A 17569-nucleotide genomic window follows, 5' to 3' on the forward strand; every position below is an offset into this window, starting at 1 on the left:
TGTTTGACGAAAAATTATGTTTAATGCATCATAGTTACGTTTCCATTTATTTTTTTGATAATTTCAAAAATTTCCATTTATTTCTATATTTAACGTAGTAACATGATTTTTCTACATCTATGGTATTAAACATGATTTTTCATCAAACACAATGGATCTATTTTTGAAGATCTCGGCGTCACGAATCCGTATGATTTGGAATCACTCAATTTCGAGTTCATATGAGATAGATATAGTTTTTTGAAGTTTTTATGTAAAAAAATGTGTAGGAAAAAAGTAGGAGAGAGAAAGTGACGAATTTGTTAATAAATAAGGGTAAATCAGACCTTAATTATTGCCACATAAGTTTGTTGGCTATTTCCCTAAAAATTGTGAAACATAAGCTAAAAACAAATTTAATAGTTTTATTTTGGTTATTTCGCTACAGTGCCCTAGAAGTAAAGTGTCACATCGTGGTAGAAACTTTAAGAAAAAATTTATATTTTAGTATGATATGAAGAATTAATCAAATTGTCTTTTGCTATACTTGCAAGTTGCACTTCTCTAAAAAAAAAAAAAAAAAAAAAAAAAAAAGTGCACTCCATGTTCTGTTCCCGTTCCGTTTAAAAAAATGGTAAACAAAGTCAACAAACCAGAACGTAGTGTTCCGTTCAGCTTTGGCAAGAATTCCGACGCAGAACACTCTATTCCATTTAGTCCCAGAATTACGGTAAGCCCATAATGAAACAAACTGGAATTTCATATGCCCAAATCTAGTTGGAAGTCACTTTTTAAGGTTAAAATAATGGGTATTATAGCTAATTAGCTCCTTTAAACTAATGCATATACAAAATATATACAGTTTATATAAAGGGTTATTAAGGTATATGGTCACCCGGATATAAGAAATTGATTTTTAGCCCACATTATGTCAATTTATTGTTAATAGCCAATTGGATTTATTAACAGTATTGAAAAATACCCATTTACCCTTTAAAATTCCCGCCCATTTGTTGGACACGATTAATTAGAATCGGAATCATATATTCGGCCTTAACTAATCGCGTAAATCGAGGAATGTCATTAAAACCGAATACAATTTTCACACACAACACGCAAGCATTTAATAATTGAAGAAAAAAAAACAACCCAAAAAACTCTTGACCGAAACCCAAAACCTATTCAAAATTTTAGCCGACATTATCTTCCACCGCTTGATTTACAGTGAAAATCAAACCCATGCGAGGGAAATATAGCGACTAACGACCCCATTTCAGAGAAGACAGGGATAGACAAACCCAGGTTAGTAAAAACAGAGTGATTCGGTAAGAAATGGTCATTTCAGTCTTCAAGTTTTAAGATTATTTGCATCGTGTCGTTTTGTTTTGCAAATCGACATAATTTACAGTAAAAACGAGCAATGGCGAAAAAGTCTCCCACGAAGAAGAGGGTCAACCCCGAAATAAGACTGGAGAAAGACATTAAATCCACTCGAAAAAAAGTCAAAGCGCCGAAGGTATGTTGTGTAATTAATGGGTTTAATATTCACAATTACTAGTTTGATTGTCGAAATATGGTAAATATGATTGAATTTTCGAAATATGGTTGAAGGTATAAATGTGTTTGAACACTGGGGACCGCTTGATTTGTAAATATGGCTGAATTGTAACCAAAGTTGTTAGTATGTAAATAAGTTTTGTAAATAATGTGTTATGTAAATAGAAGTTATAGATATGAGTAATGTAAAGAAAGTTGTTGATGATTGTTATTGCGGTATTGTTATTGTAAATTGGGGAAATTACTGATTTAGATATATTGTAAATTATTGTTTTTGAAAATATGGCTGAATTGTAAACAAAACTGTTAGGGTGTAAATAACTATGGTAAATAAGGTGTTATGTATGTACAGGTCATATGTAAATAAAGTTGTTGGTTAATCTTATTTATTATAGTATTGTTTACGTGGTTGGAACCGTGAATGTTTTGTAAATAAATCTGTTATGTAAATATATTGTAAATAGAAGTTATGTAAATAAAGTTGTTATTTTGTAACTAAGCTGTTATACAAATAAGTTTTAGATGTGAGCTATGTAAAGAACTGTTATATTGTTATATTGCAGTATTGTTTTTGTAACATACCATAATAATGTTATATTGCAGTATTGTTTTTGTAAATTGAGGAAATAATTATTTTGTAAACAAAACTGTTTACAAATAAGGGTGTTAATATGTAAATTAGGGTTGTACAAAACCGAACCGAAAATCGGATAAAACCGATATCCAAATCGAACCGAAACCGAAATTTGGAGCCACGTCAGCTAACCGAAATTCGGATTCGGATAACCGATCCGGTTTACAAAACTGGACCGGATATCGGATTTGATTTTGGGAAAATTTGGATATCGGATATTTAACCGATTTTTTTTAATTAAAAATAAATATATATCAAAACAAATTTATGTCACTATTATTAACACATGATGATCAAGTTGTCATAGAAGAACAAACTTCTCATATATCAACTCATACTGCTGCTATAACTTGATTATGTGATCTATAAAGGTAACATACAAATTCAATTGTTGTATGGTTTATTATGATCATTAGGGTAGTAATTTTAATTATATATTATGATATTTACATGTGCAGGTAGTTGGAGACGAGTATCCTTTTGAATTTTATTTTTTTACTCAGTTTTAGATTATGTATTGTCATTTTGGAACTTTATAAGAGTCGTTTGTACTCGTTTTTTGAATTTTTACAAACCGGATTTGGATTTTAGAAACTGGATATCCATTTTATAAAACTGAATATTAAACTGGATCTGAAATTTTACAAATTGGATAACCGAATTTTAAAAATTGGATACTGGATTTAAGAAACCGGATAATCAAATATTCGGATAACCGAATTTCGGTTTTAGACTAAATTGGATCGGATACTGGACCGAGTTTTTAAAAACCGAAAATTCGGATTCGGATACTAAAACTGTCAAAAACCGAACCGAACTGATCCAGTTTCACCCCTATTGTAAATAAGGCAAATGATGATTGGTATTTTACTGCTTGTGTGTAGATTGGGGACATGATTGTTGAAAGACAGAACTGAGATTTAAAACAAAGAATCATAGTTCATTCATCGTTCAACGTCATTAACAACCTCATGTCGCTCCTAGAAACCGAATAAGGGGAGGTATACCCCAAGAAGCTGACGCATTTACTAGTGCTCAGTCAAGTAGAGTCCGGGAACGTAGATGAGCTCCATTTTAATATAAGCGGGAACATATTGGTCTTCAATATGTACGACTTTGAATTAATATCAGGTTAATATTGATCACATCTTGTAATTTACAGTTGAAGATAATATTGTATGAAATTGATATTTTATTTACAGTTCTTAATGTAAATGGGTATTTATAGGGTTGAATTGCGATCGAGTACCCCGCATACAAGATCAGCTAAAAATGAGTAACTATCGGCCAAAAAAAAATTATAAATAAATGGAAATATTTTTAACAGATTGTTAGATATGTTATGTAACGAAATTAGAAACTAATCACCTAAAAACATGCGCTAAGATATTCAAGATTCACGTCCTCAAAATTTTAAATTTCAGTCCCAAAATATTCAAGGATTCTCATCTTAAATTTGAAATTTCAGTTAATACTTACCAATTTGGTTTAATATATTTCATTCAAATTTTAAAAAAAAATAACTGCCAAAATTACAGTTACTAATCCGAATATTTCAAGGGCAAAGCTGTAAAAAATCCGTCATAAATATACAACCACGTAAGCAACTTGGCTATTTACAAAACGTTGGCTAAATTTAAATTGCTATAGATTATGTGGCTTACGTAGCCAATTTTCTTTTATATAAAATTAGTAATATAACTTCAATTTACAAACATGTGCGAGTATTAGATGTAAATAAAATGATTGACCCTCTAAATAGTTTTTTTGACAATGATAAATTGCTATTAAGATGTTAAACTCAAAATTTAAGTTTTAATGTCTCTGGACTAAAAAAAAATATCAAAAAAACTTCGAATCTTAAGATTGGTTCGATCTGGTCCAAATCGTGGTTTCAAATTTTGAAATCTGACTGGATCAGTTTACACCTTTCTAAAAAGTCAGAGCTGGAGAAAAACCATTTAAATTGGACCGACCATGTAAAAAATCGACGGTTCGATCCAAATTACAATTTTTTTTTCGTACCCTTACTTTAATCATAGCATATGGGACATAATTTTGCTTGTACTAAAATCTTGATAGACAACTATAATAAACCACACATTTGACTAAAGTTGACAAAAAAAAAAAAAAAAAAAAAAGAAGCCATATTTACTACTACTATACATTTCTTAAACGGGAGCAAAACAAAATAAGGACATTCTAAGATCCAACAACATCTTGTCCAATTTGGGCTAAGCTAAACCTGATTAAAAACCACTTCAAAATTAAACCACAATGCCTGCTTTATACAAAATTTTAAAACCACCAAACAAAAAATCCAAACGTGTTACAGAAAAAACGGAACCACACATGTGACCAAGTTGACATAAAAAAAAACCCATATTTACTTCTCTATCATCACACACCACTTGATTTTTTTTTCTCTTTTCCTTTAATTTCTTTCTTTACCAGTGTAGTATACATTTGTAGGATCAACTAGGTAATGCAAATACGAAGGGACTGGACAAAACTGTCTATTCTTTTCTTTATCTCCTCTGGATTTGCACCCACAAGCTTGTCAACCAGAGAACCATTCTTCATCAGCAGAAATGTGGGCATTGCTTTTATCCCCATTTTAGTCGCCACTTCCTAGCAAAACAAACAAAAAGTATGATCAATATCTCAAAATATTCATGGGAACCAAATGACGAGTTCTGGCTTCGGGAAGCCTACATTGATCAGGTTATAAGATCACACGTTATAACCAAATTGCAGATCTGATTATCAAGTGTTTGACCGGTTTTCTAACAGCATTAGGATAAGATATAGTCCAACGGCCATAATAAACAAGCTTGAGATTGTGAAAGTATAATTAGCCAAAAATAATGCATTGGCATAGAACAGATTTTGAATCTGAACTCAAATTCAAGAGGTCCGTAAGAGGTTTCGAGATACCAAAAAAAAAAAGCGAATTTTGGCACGAACAAACTGAGCATAAATCACGATGTCCTGGGGGAAGGAGATCCCTAATCTCAAAACATACATCGTGAGTGAGTAATTATTAGACAAGACACTTTCGAGGGGGCGAAATTGTCGTTATTTACACCAGAAAAATTATAAACCATATGTTTACAACACGCTGTTGAAAGATGTTCAACGGCTGATTGTCAAATACTTTTAAGATATATGATTGCATGTTGAGCTCGGATTTCAGATCAAACGTCAATATCTCACATAGTTAATCTGAAACGAATTCCATTGAAATCTATCTATTTTTGGGGTGCTTAGTCAGCGCAGGCCATGAGAAAGGCCAGGCCCAAGTATGGCCCGCAGTCCCATCGGCCGGCTCAAAGACAAAAGGGGTCTAGGGTTTGCTAGAGAATGAAATCACGGCAGTCGTGAAGGAAAACCAAAGGCATTCATGTATGAAAACTATCCGAGCTCAAAGAGACATGTGGTCCTAAGATCAACGAGGTGTAGGTATCGATGATCCACCAAACCCTGATTTCAGGGGATTAATTCCTCACTTAATTTAAGGCCTAAAGCCACAAGCCCTAAGTGAAACCAGAAACTCGACCCTCCTACGAGCCTTTTGAGCCGCCATCTTCGTAGCTTGTACTATTAAACTCATTTCCGAACCCACTTCCCAAATATATTTGTGAACTTGTCGGACTTAAACGGTGGCCATTTTTTGAGCGACAACACGATTTCAGGGGATTGATTCCTCACCTAATATAAGCTCTACGAAAAAAGTCTCCATCGTGTACAAAGGCCTAAAGCCACAAACCCTATGAAACCACAAACTCGATCGACTCACCATCTTTGTACTATTAAGCTCATTTCCGAACCCACTTCCCGAAGATAACGCGATTTCGAGAGTACGAAGATAATTGTGACTATAATGGAGTGGTTAACTTCATATATTATATAAGAAAAATGCGCATAAAAAAAATTCATCTACTTCGCACTCAACACAATTTCTTAAGCCTAGCAACAAAGTTTCATTTCAAATAAAGAAAATTTACCTTAAGCTCATCGACATCAACGACGAGGAATAGGACCTCATTGTAGGTCGAAGCCAATTCCTCAAAAACCGAATCCATAGCCACTGAAGGCATACACCACGAAGCAGTGAAGTGCACAATAACCTAAAATCAAACGCAAAAATAAAATATAAAATAAATAACCCAGGCAAACATCAAAAGACCGACTTATTTCAAATCCCGCCCCACTAATTCGTGTACATGAACACTGTAGAACGGTAAGTGGCTTTCATAAAACGAAGTAAAGAAGGTTCGAGAGAGAGAGAGAGAGAGATCTCACAGGAGAGTCTTGATTGTTGGCCTCAGTCAAGTCCCAAGACTCCACAGACTCAACTTTCACAGCTCTTCCCATTCTCAGCTCTTCTCGATGTCCTTCCATCTTCTTCTTCTTCTTCTTCTTGTTCTATTTACATATATGATTACGATATATATACATATATATATATATATCATATCTGTGGGACCGGATTATCACCCATGACAATAATTAAAACAAAAATGAATATAAAAAGGAATGGGAAGCTTTCTTTCTTTTTTTTTTTCTTTTTTTTTTTTTTTTTTTTTTTTGCATTAAATACTTAAAGCTGAATAAAAAAAGTTGGTATGCAATACTTGCCTACTTGGGTATAAATTTTGTTATCTAAATAAAATACACCAACTCTAAAATCAGTAAGAAATAATTCTCTGGATGTATTAAAACTATGTCCCCTCCCCCACCAACACTTGCAAATTAATTACCCAAAAGTAAAAAAAATAAGAAAAATAAAAATACAAATAAGAACATTAAGCTATTGGCAAAATAGTTACAAGTCCTGGAATTTTTTATAAGATACACGCTTCTTATCAGGAAAAAATATCTTTGTTACGGTCACTTATGTGATATATGATATTATCATCATACATCATAATCAAAGGCATTTCATGTTTATCTGTTTGTTGGTGGTGAGAGTTGATAAGGATAGAAAAACGCCAACTAATATTTTTGGCTGGACCACGATATTCTCTTGACTATCACATACGACTACAAACAAATAATTACTATGGGCGATATAGTATAGTATACTATTGCTGTTTGTAATTATATTCTAGAATATGTTTCGGTTAGGATCCGGATTTCAAATATAAAGGTATACCGATAAATGTCGGTAATACACCAAAAACATCTACATCTCAATAAATAAATAAAAATTGACCGTATAACGAAATGTCATGTAAACAAATTGACTTTATAGCCGGTATACTCGTGTTTTTGAAAGAATCTACTTTATACTAATTTTGAAGGGAAAAACTGATTTTATTTTGCTGGTATATCGATTTCGAAGTACTTAAATTTTATTTTTAATGACTTACTATTTATTTGTCCTAGTTTGTTTTTGCGAATTTTAGCTCTAATGTCCATTTTTTCGAGTAATAATTATGCATCGAATAAATGCCGTCCTAATCTTAATACCTGTCATACTCACCATTTGAAAGCGCTTGCTTCCTCCATCTCCGGGTTTAAGCTAATTGTTTGGAATGTCGGTGCTTCTTCGACTTAAGCCGGTGTAGAGTCGTGATATGATATTAAGGAATCTGATTACCTGCTATTCTATTTTTATTTGTAACCTGAAACTATATCATGACACTGTGAGCATTCTTTGAATTTAATTTATTGAACCTATATAAATTGTGTTTTATATCTATATTATTTGTTTTAAAAGGTGACGAAAGTTTGATTTACTTAAGATGATGTTAAGCTTGTATTTATTTTGAACCAGAGAATGATGAAGAATACAATTTTGAAGGCTTCGAAGATGGTGCTGGGATATGATAGCAGAGGTGGCCTGGAAAATGACATCCAACGACAGTAGAGCTTGCCTAAGTTGTGATTTCTATTTTTATTTTAGTGTTTTATGGAATAGAAGGAAAAAAACAAGAGAAATTGCCTAATTTGCCACCAATTTTATAACATTTTCCAACTTTTCACCAAAATGCTAATTTTTCCCAAGATGTCACCATCTATGTCAACAACTATTAGATGTCAACGTTGTTGACATTTTGGGAAAAATTAGCCTTTTGGTGGAAAATGAGAAAATGTTATGAAATTTGTGGCAAATTAAACAATTTCTCAAAAAAAACAATTTTTGAACTAGGTAGTATTTTGTTCATTTGAGGTTGGAGACTTAAAATTTTATGGGGTTACTTATTGAAAAGATGAATCCATTTTAAGAATTTTTTTTTAAGAGGACCTGATTTTTCAGTGTATTGCAGAAGTTTTAGAACACGTAATGAATTTCAAGAGAACGATTGTCTGAAACAATCTAGCACTTTTTTAGTCTAGTTTTCAGTTTAAGGATAAATTTATGGAAAACCCGCCATTCTGAGACTATACATGAGTTCTGTGAGCTTCTGAAAAAGTTTTTCTAGTTTAGAAGAGGTCAAAGGACATTCACTGATCATTGAATACTTCATGAATCTCATTACGTAATTCATTCAACAATCTTCAGAGAAGAGAAAAACAACATATTCAACCATCACTAGCAAGAAAAATAAATTTATAAGCTTAGGAATCGTAGACAAATTCCTTGTCAGTACGGTTTTGCCAGAGGTACAAATTAGTAGAGAAGTAGCTTTGAAGAATCAAAGCACCTACAAACAAATGGATACCCAAAAAAACCAAATCATTGACTCCATTTTACACTCAACAGTAATGCTCACATTTCAGCCGCAGCTTAAGCGATTATCCGCTATCCGCATAGTTGTCTGTCGCCGGGGAATCCCGATTTCGCAGGCATTGACTCTCGCAGCGAATCTCAAAGAGCACAATGACTCGCTGACTGAGGAGGGCTCCGGCGATAAATTGACAAACATCAGTGTCTTGGAATCCCCTCCAAGACATGGCTGTTTTTGTTTCACAAAGTGGCAAATATTATAAACATGACAGCAAAGTCAAGCGATACTTAAAATTGGTAAAGACTCTGTACCTGAAGAAGGTATGTGAGCTTTGAGTTCCTAAAGGGAACATGGTCCTCCTTTTTCGCCAAAGAGAATATGACGTCGCTCAAGCATGCTAAACTCTTATTGATAGCCTGATTTGTAAGGAAAAAATCAGCAAGTCCTCTGTGGTCGGTTTTGAATGTCAAAAGTATCCAAACAAGCTATGAAGAGTTTACAGAATGGGTTAGTATAATGTTACCCGTGTTTCCTTCAGTCTGTCTCCGGTCGCACCGCTCTTAGAGAGCCGTTCACTTCCAGCAAGATCAATCAGATTCAGAACACCTTGAACTTGTTGCTCAGTACCCTATCATTGCAAGACACATATTCACAAGCTTCATTGCTTGCACTAAAAGTACGAGGATCCTAAACGCAAGATATTGAGCAGGAACAAATGGCCAGTAATTGTGGAAAAAAATTCAAACCTCATTGACACCAGATATTCGCAATGTAAACACGAAGTGGCTTCTAGAAGATTGCTCGTTCATCTGGGTCTTGCCCACGGACCTACCATTCCAATAAAACTGCCATTAAACATTTGTTGATCAATTAAACAAAACTCGTTACACTAAGACTCGAAAGTACCTGCTCTGTGCAGCCTGGTGTAGCAAAGAGGAAATCTCTTTAATGCTACAAACATCGACGATGGTCAGGTCAGAAACATGTGTGTTTCCATTTGCATCGTGCTTAATTGTGTACGGCTGCTTTTCAATAGCACCACTTTCAGCTCGAGCTGTGTCTTGAATACCCGCTCGGTTCGGTGCTAATAGATCACGTATGGTCTCATTGTATATTTCCAGCATCGAGGCCTATGAATGTTGTGGAACACGGCATTAAACATAGATAAATTGCAAATGTAAAAATAGAATTAAATTAGATAAATTGCAAATGTAAAAATTAAATTAAATTAGTACCTGCATCTTGTATTTCCAGCCCTGGGACTCAAGAGCCTGACTAGATTTGAATATTTGTTCCAGTGAACGAGGTATCATCCCTTTCTGCTCCGAAGCTTCTGGCCTCCCCATCATGGTATAGGTTTTACCAGAACCAGTTTGACCATAGGCAAATATGCAAACCTGCATGACAACTCACAATTATTCTTGAAAAAAAAAATCATAAGGATCATCAGCAAAAATTGGCTAAGACGTTGAGATATAAAATAACAAATTATAAACTATTATAAATAACCTCAACTTAAAATAAGGCACTTAATGACACTACTAATTTGAATAACAGGAAGAGCACCACATGCTGCATAAGTTTAAACAGATCTCACTAGGACAATGGCTTAATAGACTATCAGCACAACAGAATGAAGCATGATAGTTCAATATCTTCAAGATTGACGAGTACAATAAGCAAGTTCAGCCAATAGAAGGGAAAGACAAATACCTTGTAGCCATCAAGAGCACTCTGCACAAGCTGAGATATCTCTACAAAAACATCTTGCTGAGTTGCCTCGTGGTTAAACACTTTGTCAAATTGAAAAGGAAGTTTCTGCCCCACTAAATGCAATTAAACGGAGAAAATTGGTAAACAAATACTGTATAAAACACCCAAAAGACTTAGAATTACAAGGGAAAAAATGTGGTTAGAGGAAGAGATAAAAGGACTTTGTTCTTACCACTTTGGGACACTTCGATCCCCCGCCCAACAGCTTCACCTGATGTTGGATACGACAAAACACTGTTTTCTGATCCAGTAGATTCTTCCGGCAACAAAGGCCTTACACGGCAAAAGACTCGGATATTTCCTTTCAACTCCTGCAATTACAAAAAATATATTCAATATCTAAAATTTAAATTCCTGTGATCTAAGTACAAATCCTTACCAGAATAGTATTATGCAGTTTCTTTCTCAACTTCTCCCCTTCAACGACTTTGAGTTCTGCTTCTGCGAGGCGGTTTTCTAGGTCATGTAAAAACCTCTTTTGTTCTTCAACTTCTGCCCTTGTTTCTGAAGATGACAAATCAGCCACCTAAAAAAATTAAAATAAAAGAATTGATTTAGAGTCAGACTATTAACATCAAGAACTTCTTGAATACTACAAGCCAGCACATACCTTTAATTTCTCATTGGCAGTAGCTAGCTGATGCTCAAGCAATCGCATCCGTTCCCTTTGTGATGTGCACGTTTCCTGCAGGGGAGTAAATTAACAAACCTTGACAGAGCAAGACAGTGTTTTGGAGAAAATACTATGATTACAATCAACGAACCTCTAATGCATTTGATTGCATTGTCAAGTTGTCTAACTCAGCAGCCGATTTCCCTGAATACTCTCTAAACTTCTCCAGTTCCGTATTCAAAGCTTGCAGCTGAGTCTCTTTGCGATCTCCGTCTTCTCTTGCCCGTTGAAGTTCCACTCGAAGACATTTGAGATCGTTTACAAAAGTTGTTTTTTCATTCATGGCGTTTTCATGAGAAGCCTGAAACAAACAAATACTTGAGAACTCAACGGGTAAAAACAACAACGAAGTTAATAAGTACAGAAGAGAGAAAAATCCAAATATACATTAAAAGATAAGTATCAAAGATAATTACCTTGACCGAAGTCAACTGCTCTTGCAGTGCCTTATTGTGGCCCCTTAAAGTGCTAATGTTTCCCATGATGGTAAGCTTCTCCATTTCTAGTCGTTTTAGAGACTCTCTCGTAGTTTCAAGATCTGTTTGGAGCTTGCTATTGTATTGTTGTAGGCTCTTATTATACTCTTGCGCTCGACTGTGCAAATCCTCACTCGTGGAGATCTGCAATAGTAAACAATTAGTTTTAGAGGGAAATTAAAGTTATAGCAATACAAATTATAAGTCGTAACTTTCAAAGCCAGTAAAGAAACAGAAGAGATCCAAGAAAGTAATTTTGTTACCTTTTGATCAGCCGCTAATTTCTCTATCCTAACTTTTTCTAACTCTGCTGAAAGGGAAACTTGCAACTTTTCTGCAGTAATCCTTGCTTCCCTTTCTCTATTATGAGAATCCAGTGCGTCCTAACAATCAATAAAAACAAGAGGGTGTGTAAGGGAGATTTGAATCAAACGAAGGCTTGAACACACTCGAAACTTACCATCTTAGCTGATTCTTCAGTTTCTAGTTTGCCTTCTAATAAAGCAATACTTCTCTGAAACTCTGAATTAATTCTGTTCAACTCCTCTACTTTGGCCTTCATCTCCATTTCTAAGATAATGTAAACACAAAAGTTAGCAGTTTGGTACATTTCCTCTGCAGGTGAAAAAGGACATACAGAAGGCAATCTGATGTTAAAAAAAAAAAAAAAAAAAAAAATTACTAGAACGAGTACCAGCATCAGTGCACTTTTTCTCACTAAATTCCAATGCACTTCGAAGCTTTTCATGCTCAGCAAGGTTTTCCTCCTCACGCCGTTGAAACCACCTAACACAAAGTTTAAGCCTCTTGTTCTTCTCATTGAGTAGCTCTGTCTTCTTCTGCTCAATCACGATTAACAAGTCAAAAACTGTCATTAGAGTAAAGGACACATTTTTGTAGGTTACAGTGCAAGCAACTATCAACATAACATGGAATAAAACGCCAAGCAAACAATTAACCTTGTAATCAGGAAACTTGGGTGCTTTCAACTTTTCGGTCAGCAATGCCTCAACTTCTTCTTTGGTGAACTCGACAATCGCACTCTCCAAGCCATCTGTACTTCCTGCTTCATTGGCGGCCGCAGAATCTTGTCGGTTGTGTGTTGTCAATGGCTGTCGAGGGCCATTTCTCGTTGGTGCCGCTCCTCTCCCTGCTCCGGTTCTCCTTTTCTTGTCGATCGGAGCTTCATCTTGACCATCATTTCTCTACAGAGAGCGCGAATATAAGAAAACACGGAATTACTTACCTACTAAACTAACATCGAAAATAAAATCCCTTGTCTGTACCTGAATAGAAAACTTCAAATTTACTTCTACAAGCACGCGATTTTTCAATAACTAGTTACCAAATTGCAATACACTAATTTTGACTGGAACGAAACACAAAGTAATCTCCTTATTCCTTCATTATTTATTCCCAATTCCAGCGACGGGATACAAATTCAGAGTGAATCACAGAAGTTCAGAGGGAAACGTAGGGCTTACAGCAGAGGAACTACGAGGCGCTCGATTCTGGTTCCGCGAAGCCATAACTTGAATTCTTTGTTGACGAATCAAACAGTCTCGGTCTTTCCAAGAAAATTACAACCAAATTTGACACCTAATCAGTATACGATCTAGAAATTTTAATGCGCCACTGTGGACGAAGAGAATGGAAAGATAAGACTTGAGAACGATCAGGGTTCCTCTTCGAACTCAGTCAAATCTGATTTCAGCTTTGGAGTGAATTTGGGAAAGTTAGGGTTCGTGCTAGAGAGAGAGAGAGATAGAGAGAGATTTAAATTTGAAATTTGATAGGGCGGTACATCAAAAACGCTCCTGGAAGAATAAAGACGTTGGTCTTTATGTGGGCCGGTTCGGGTCACATACCCAATGGGCCACAAAGACGAATTCAAAGAATGGACCGTGTTTTCATGGAGGGACGTGTAAAGGGAACGTGTAAATTATGGACTAAAATGTAATAAATTTTTAAAGAAAAAGAAAATAAAAAGAATTAATTCCTTTTTTACCCCCTGGACTCGTACCCCGATTACATTTCACCCCCTGAACTCGGAAATGTTGCAGAACTAATCTCAGAACTTAGACACGTGTTACAATTTGCCACTTCCGTCAGTATTTGGACGTTAAGTTTAACTTTTTAATGACGTGGCAATATTTTAAAGAGTATTAGAGTATTTTATATTATTTTAAATATTTTTAATATTTAAATATTGTTATTAGATATATTAATTATTAAAAAAATAAATATTTCATTTCTTATCTCTCTCTCTCTCTCTCTCTCTCTCTCTCTCTCTCTCTCCTTCTTTTCTTCTCTGCATTTTTTTCATCGACGAGGAATGTTGTGTACCGTGGAAAGTGATTTTTCTGTACTAATGCCCTTACACTGGAAAAAAAAAAAGATGAAAGATGAAAAATTTCCAACTCACCAGTCAACCTGAGATAAAAAAAACAGAGGAGAGTGAAGCTGTGTAGTCTCTCTCTCTCTCTCTCTGAAAACCCAACAAAATGTTGCGAGATCTGACACTGAACAAGCGCTCTCTAAGCTTAACCCACAATCTGAAACCCAAACCCAGCCGGCCTCCCCTCTCCCGACCGCTCTCGACGGAGACCTCGCCGTCACCGAAGGAGATCCGGAAGTGCGTCGGATACGCTGCCCTAATCCTGTTCTCCGGCGCCACCACGTACTACTCCTTCCCCTTCTCCGACTCCGCGCGCCACAAGCGCGCCCATCTCTTCCCCTACGCGTCGCTCCCAGACAACTCTATGTACTGCGTTATTATTTTATCTCAGGTTATAGCGCGCATTGTGAAGAGAGTAGACAAAACTGCAGCCTTTGAGAATATTAGTGCTTAAGACTGTCAACGATTACAAGAGCTTCTGCGAGATGAAGAAACTAGAATTCAATCCGAGAGCAAATTTTTGGGAAGCGAGACTAGAATTCTGGATTTTAGTACTGTAACTTTATCTTTCAGAAGTACCATAATGTAGCTACTTAAATTGGGTAACTTGTTATGTGTTGTAATTTTTTGTATGAATTCTTTTTCGCGTTTCTGTTCAAACCCATTCGATTAATCATTTGAAGATGTAAATGAAGCTTTCGCAGTTCTATTGCACTTGTAAATGAGAGAAATCGAGATCAACGGCGCTGACTCAGCGGAGATCTCCGTCTTCGCATTCGTCTCCGCCGTCCTTCACTTCTTGTTTTCGGAAGGCTCGCTTCTTCATCGAGGTTGGAGTCAGAGATGCGCTTCTGTCAATTGGGTTTGCAGAGAAGAAAAGAAGAAGAAAAGAGAGAGAGAGAGATAAAAAATGAAATATTTATTTTTTTAATAATTAATATATCTAATAATAATATTTAAATATTAAAAGTATTTAAAATAATAGAAAATACTCTAATACTCTTTAAAATATTGCCACGTCATCAAAAAGTTAAACTTAACGTCCAAATACTGACGGAAGTGGCAAGTTATAACACGTATCTAAGTTCTGAGATTAGTTCTGAGATTAGTTATGCAACATTTCCGAGTCCAGGGGGTGAAATGTAATTGAGGTACCAGTCCATGGGGTAAAAAAAGAATTAATTCAAATAAAAAAGCAAAAATAAATATAAAGGGTTGAGGGGGTTTATAAAAAAAAATAAAAAAGGTTGAGGGGGAGTGTATCCCGTCCTGGGTTTTACTACCTCCGTCCCTAATAAGCGAATAGTTCAAATTACATTTTTTTTGTTATGCATAACATTAACTATTAATAATTTCATACCTAACAAAATGATCAAATATTTATTAGGAAAATAATTATATATTCATATAAAAAAATAAAAATTGGCTTTAAAAGTAGATGTGTTCGTATAAATAGCAATAACAATTAGAATTTAATAATTAACAAGTAAAAAAAATGAACGCTTTAGCTAAGTAGTCAAATAATTATAAGGTAGTCAATGTTTTGTTTATGTTGCAAAATAGCTATAATATAGTACTATATATATATAGATGAACAAGGAGACTTGAAATATTGAGATTATTTAAGATATGTTCTACGTAAGATAAACTGTTTTATTTTAATCTTGAAATTCTTCTAGTATGTTTTTAGAGATTTGTAATTAATTAGGCCACTTTAAACATGTGATTTTGGATCTAGCCTATGTTTGACAATTTTTAAGGATATAACCAACTGGCTTATGTGGCAATAATTAAGGTCTTATTTGCCCTTATTTATTAAAAAATTCGTCACTTTCTCTCTCATATTTTTTTCAAATAATTTTTTTTTTCATCAAAACTTCAAAAATTTGTATCTTTCTCATACGAACTCGAAATTGAGTGATTTCAAATCCTACAAATTCGTGGCGTCGAAATCTTCAAAAATAGACCTATTGTGTTTGATGAAAAATTATTTTTAATGCATCATATTTACATTTCCATTTTTTTTTATAATTTCAAAAAATTTCAGTTATTTCCATATTTAAGGTAGATTTTTCTACATCTATGGTATTAAACATTATTTTTCATCAAACACAATGGATCTATTTTTGAAGATCTCGGCGTCACAAATCCGTAGGATTTGGAATCACTCAATTTCGAGTTCATATGAGATAGATATGATTTTTTGAAGTTTTTATGTAAAAAAAGTGTAGGAAAAAAATAGGAGAGAGAAAATGACGAATTTATTAATAAATAAGGGTAAATAAGACCTTAATTATTGCCACATAATCATGTTGGTTATTTCCCTAAAAGTTGTGAAACATAGGCTAAAAACAAATTTTATAGTTTCATTTTGGCTATTTTGGCTATTTATTAAATAAGTTGTTTTATTTTAATCTTGAAATTCTTCTAGTATGTTTTTATGATGACGTGGACGAATTTTTAAAATATTAATATCTTATATATAATAAGATACACACCAATGCAATGATAAAAGTTTCTTATAATTTAGGTCAAAAATATGAAAAATATTAATCATCAAATGTTCTAGGTTAGGTCACTATATATATGAATCAAATTTGTAGGAAAGAAAATGAGTCTTTGTGCACAAATACAAGTTAAATTAAAAGGCAAAGATATTATTAAACTCATGCAAACAATGGATAAGATAAACTCCAACACGTACCGTTTGAAGTTTATAACTACAAAGGCACCTCCAACATCTTCAACGTAAAGCAAATAATTATCTACATCGATGACATTTTCAGAAGATGAAGCTCCGACAAATTCGAGGACGAATTTTCTCCGACCCGGAGAGAATGATGCAACATAAAAATGCATATGAAAGCATGGGACCATGTGTGTCAAATCGACGAGGCCTTTTTGTGAATTTTGAGTGGAAACGACCACTTTCCCTTTATATAGGATAATTTTAGGTCAAACTACTGTGGTTTTTATTTTAGTTTATATAATTTCGCACTTTTAGCATGTATATTCTAATATGGTATAGTTTTTATTGTGTCTCATTTTGGCTTGTAATTTCGAGTATCAAATCGTCGTAAAACAAGAGCAAGTATATACAAAAGAATGTTTTCTCTCTAGAAAACCTTAGTTTCGCTGCCGCTCCTAGGACCCGAAAGTCGGTTTCACAACTCCGACCCGAGGGAAAGGGCATTGGTAACGAGGTTTTCGCGAGTGTAGCTTTCCTTGAGGGCTCTCCTTTCATAGCCCTGCGCGCGACTCTTGAGAACGAGGTTCTCTTCTCTCTTGGCCCTGACGATGCTTTTCCTACCTTCTCGACGGCCGACGTACTTATTGCGGAGCTCCTGTTGTGCGTAGATCTGAGGTGACGCTTCAATTGGAGTGGCTCGGTCCAGATTCGGT

At 34.7% G+C, this 17569-nt stretch overlaps 2 protein-coding genes across 2 annotated transcripts; both read right to left on the bottom strand.

Moving 5' to 3' along the window:
• Positions 1-4437: 4437 nt before the first annotated feature.
• On the bottom strand, positions 4438-6655 carry LOC149386117 (thioredoxin-like protein CXXS1). The gene is made up of 3 exons (XM_089624930.1): positions 6476-6655; positions 6178-6300; positions 4438-4801 (listed from the first exon to the last, which is right to left on the bottom strand). The coding sequence occupies exons 1-3, from the start codon at positions 6572-6574 to the stop codon at positions 4649-4651; spliced, it is 375 nt and encodes a 124-aa protein (XP_089481056.1). The 5' UTR covers positions 6575-6655; the 3' UTR covers positions 4438-4648.
• A 2057-nt stretch (positions 6656-8712) lies between these two features.
• On the bottom strand, positions 8713-13535 carry ATK1 (kinesin 1). The gene is made up of 17 exons (XM_089625710.1): positions 13254-13535; positions 12729-12974; positions 12464-12608; positions 12230-12339; positions 12033-12152; positions 11710-11913; positions 11385-11594; positions 11231-11305; positions 11000-11146; positions 10793-10931; positions 10561-10673; positions 10083-10244; positions 9754-9977; positions 9594-9675; positions 9371-9475; positions 9159-9263; positions 8713-9075 (listed from the first exon to the last, which is right to left on the bottom strand). The coding sequence occupies exons 1-17, from the start codon at positions 13296-13298 to the stop codon at positions 8896-8898; spliced, it is 2412 nt and encodes an 803-aa protein (XP_089481836.1). The 5' UTR covers positions 13299-13535; the 3' UTR covers positions 8713-8895.
• Between the last annotated feature and the right edge of the window lie 4034 nt (positions 13536-17569).

The sequence above is a fragment of the Urtica dioica genome, chromosome 9 (assembly GCF_054948205.1).
Source record: "Urtica dioica subsp. dioica isolate 48M chromosome 9, U.dioica_male_clone48M_v1_H2, whole genome shotgun sequence".
NCBI classification, from domain to species: domain Eukaryota; kingdom Viridiplantae; phylum Streptophyta; class Magnoliopsida; order Rosales; family Urticaceae; genus Urtica; species Urtica dioica.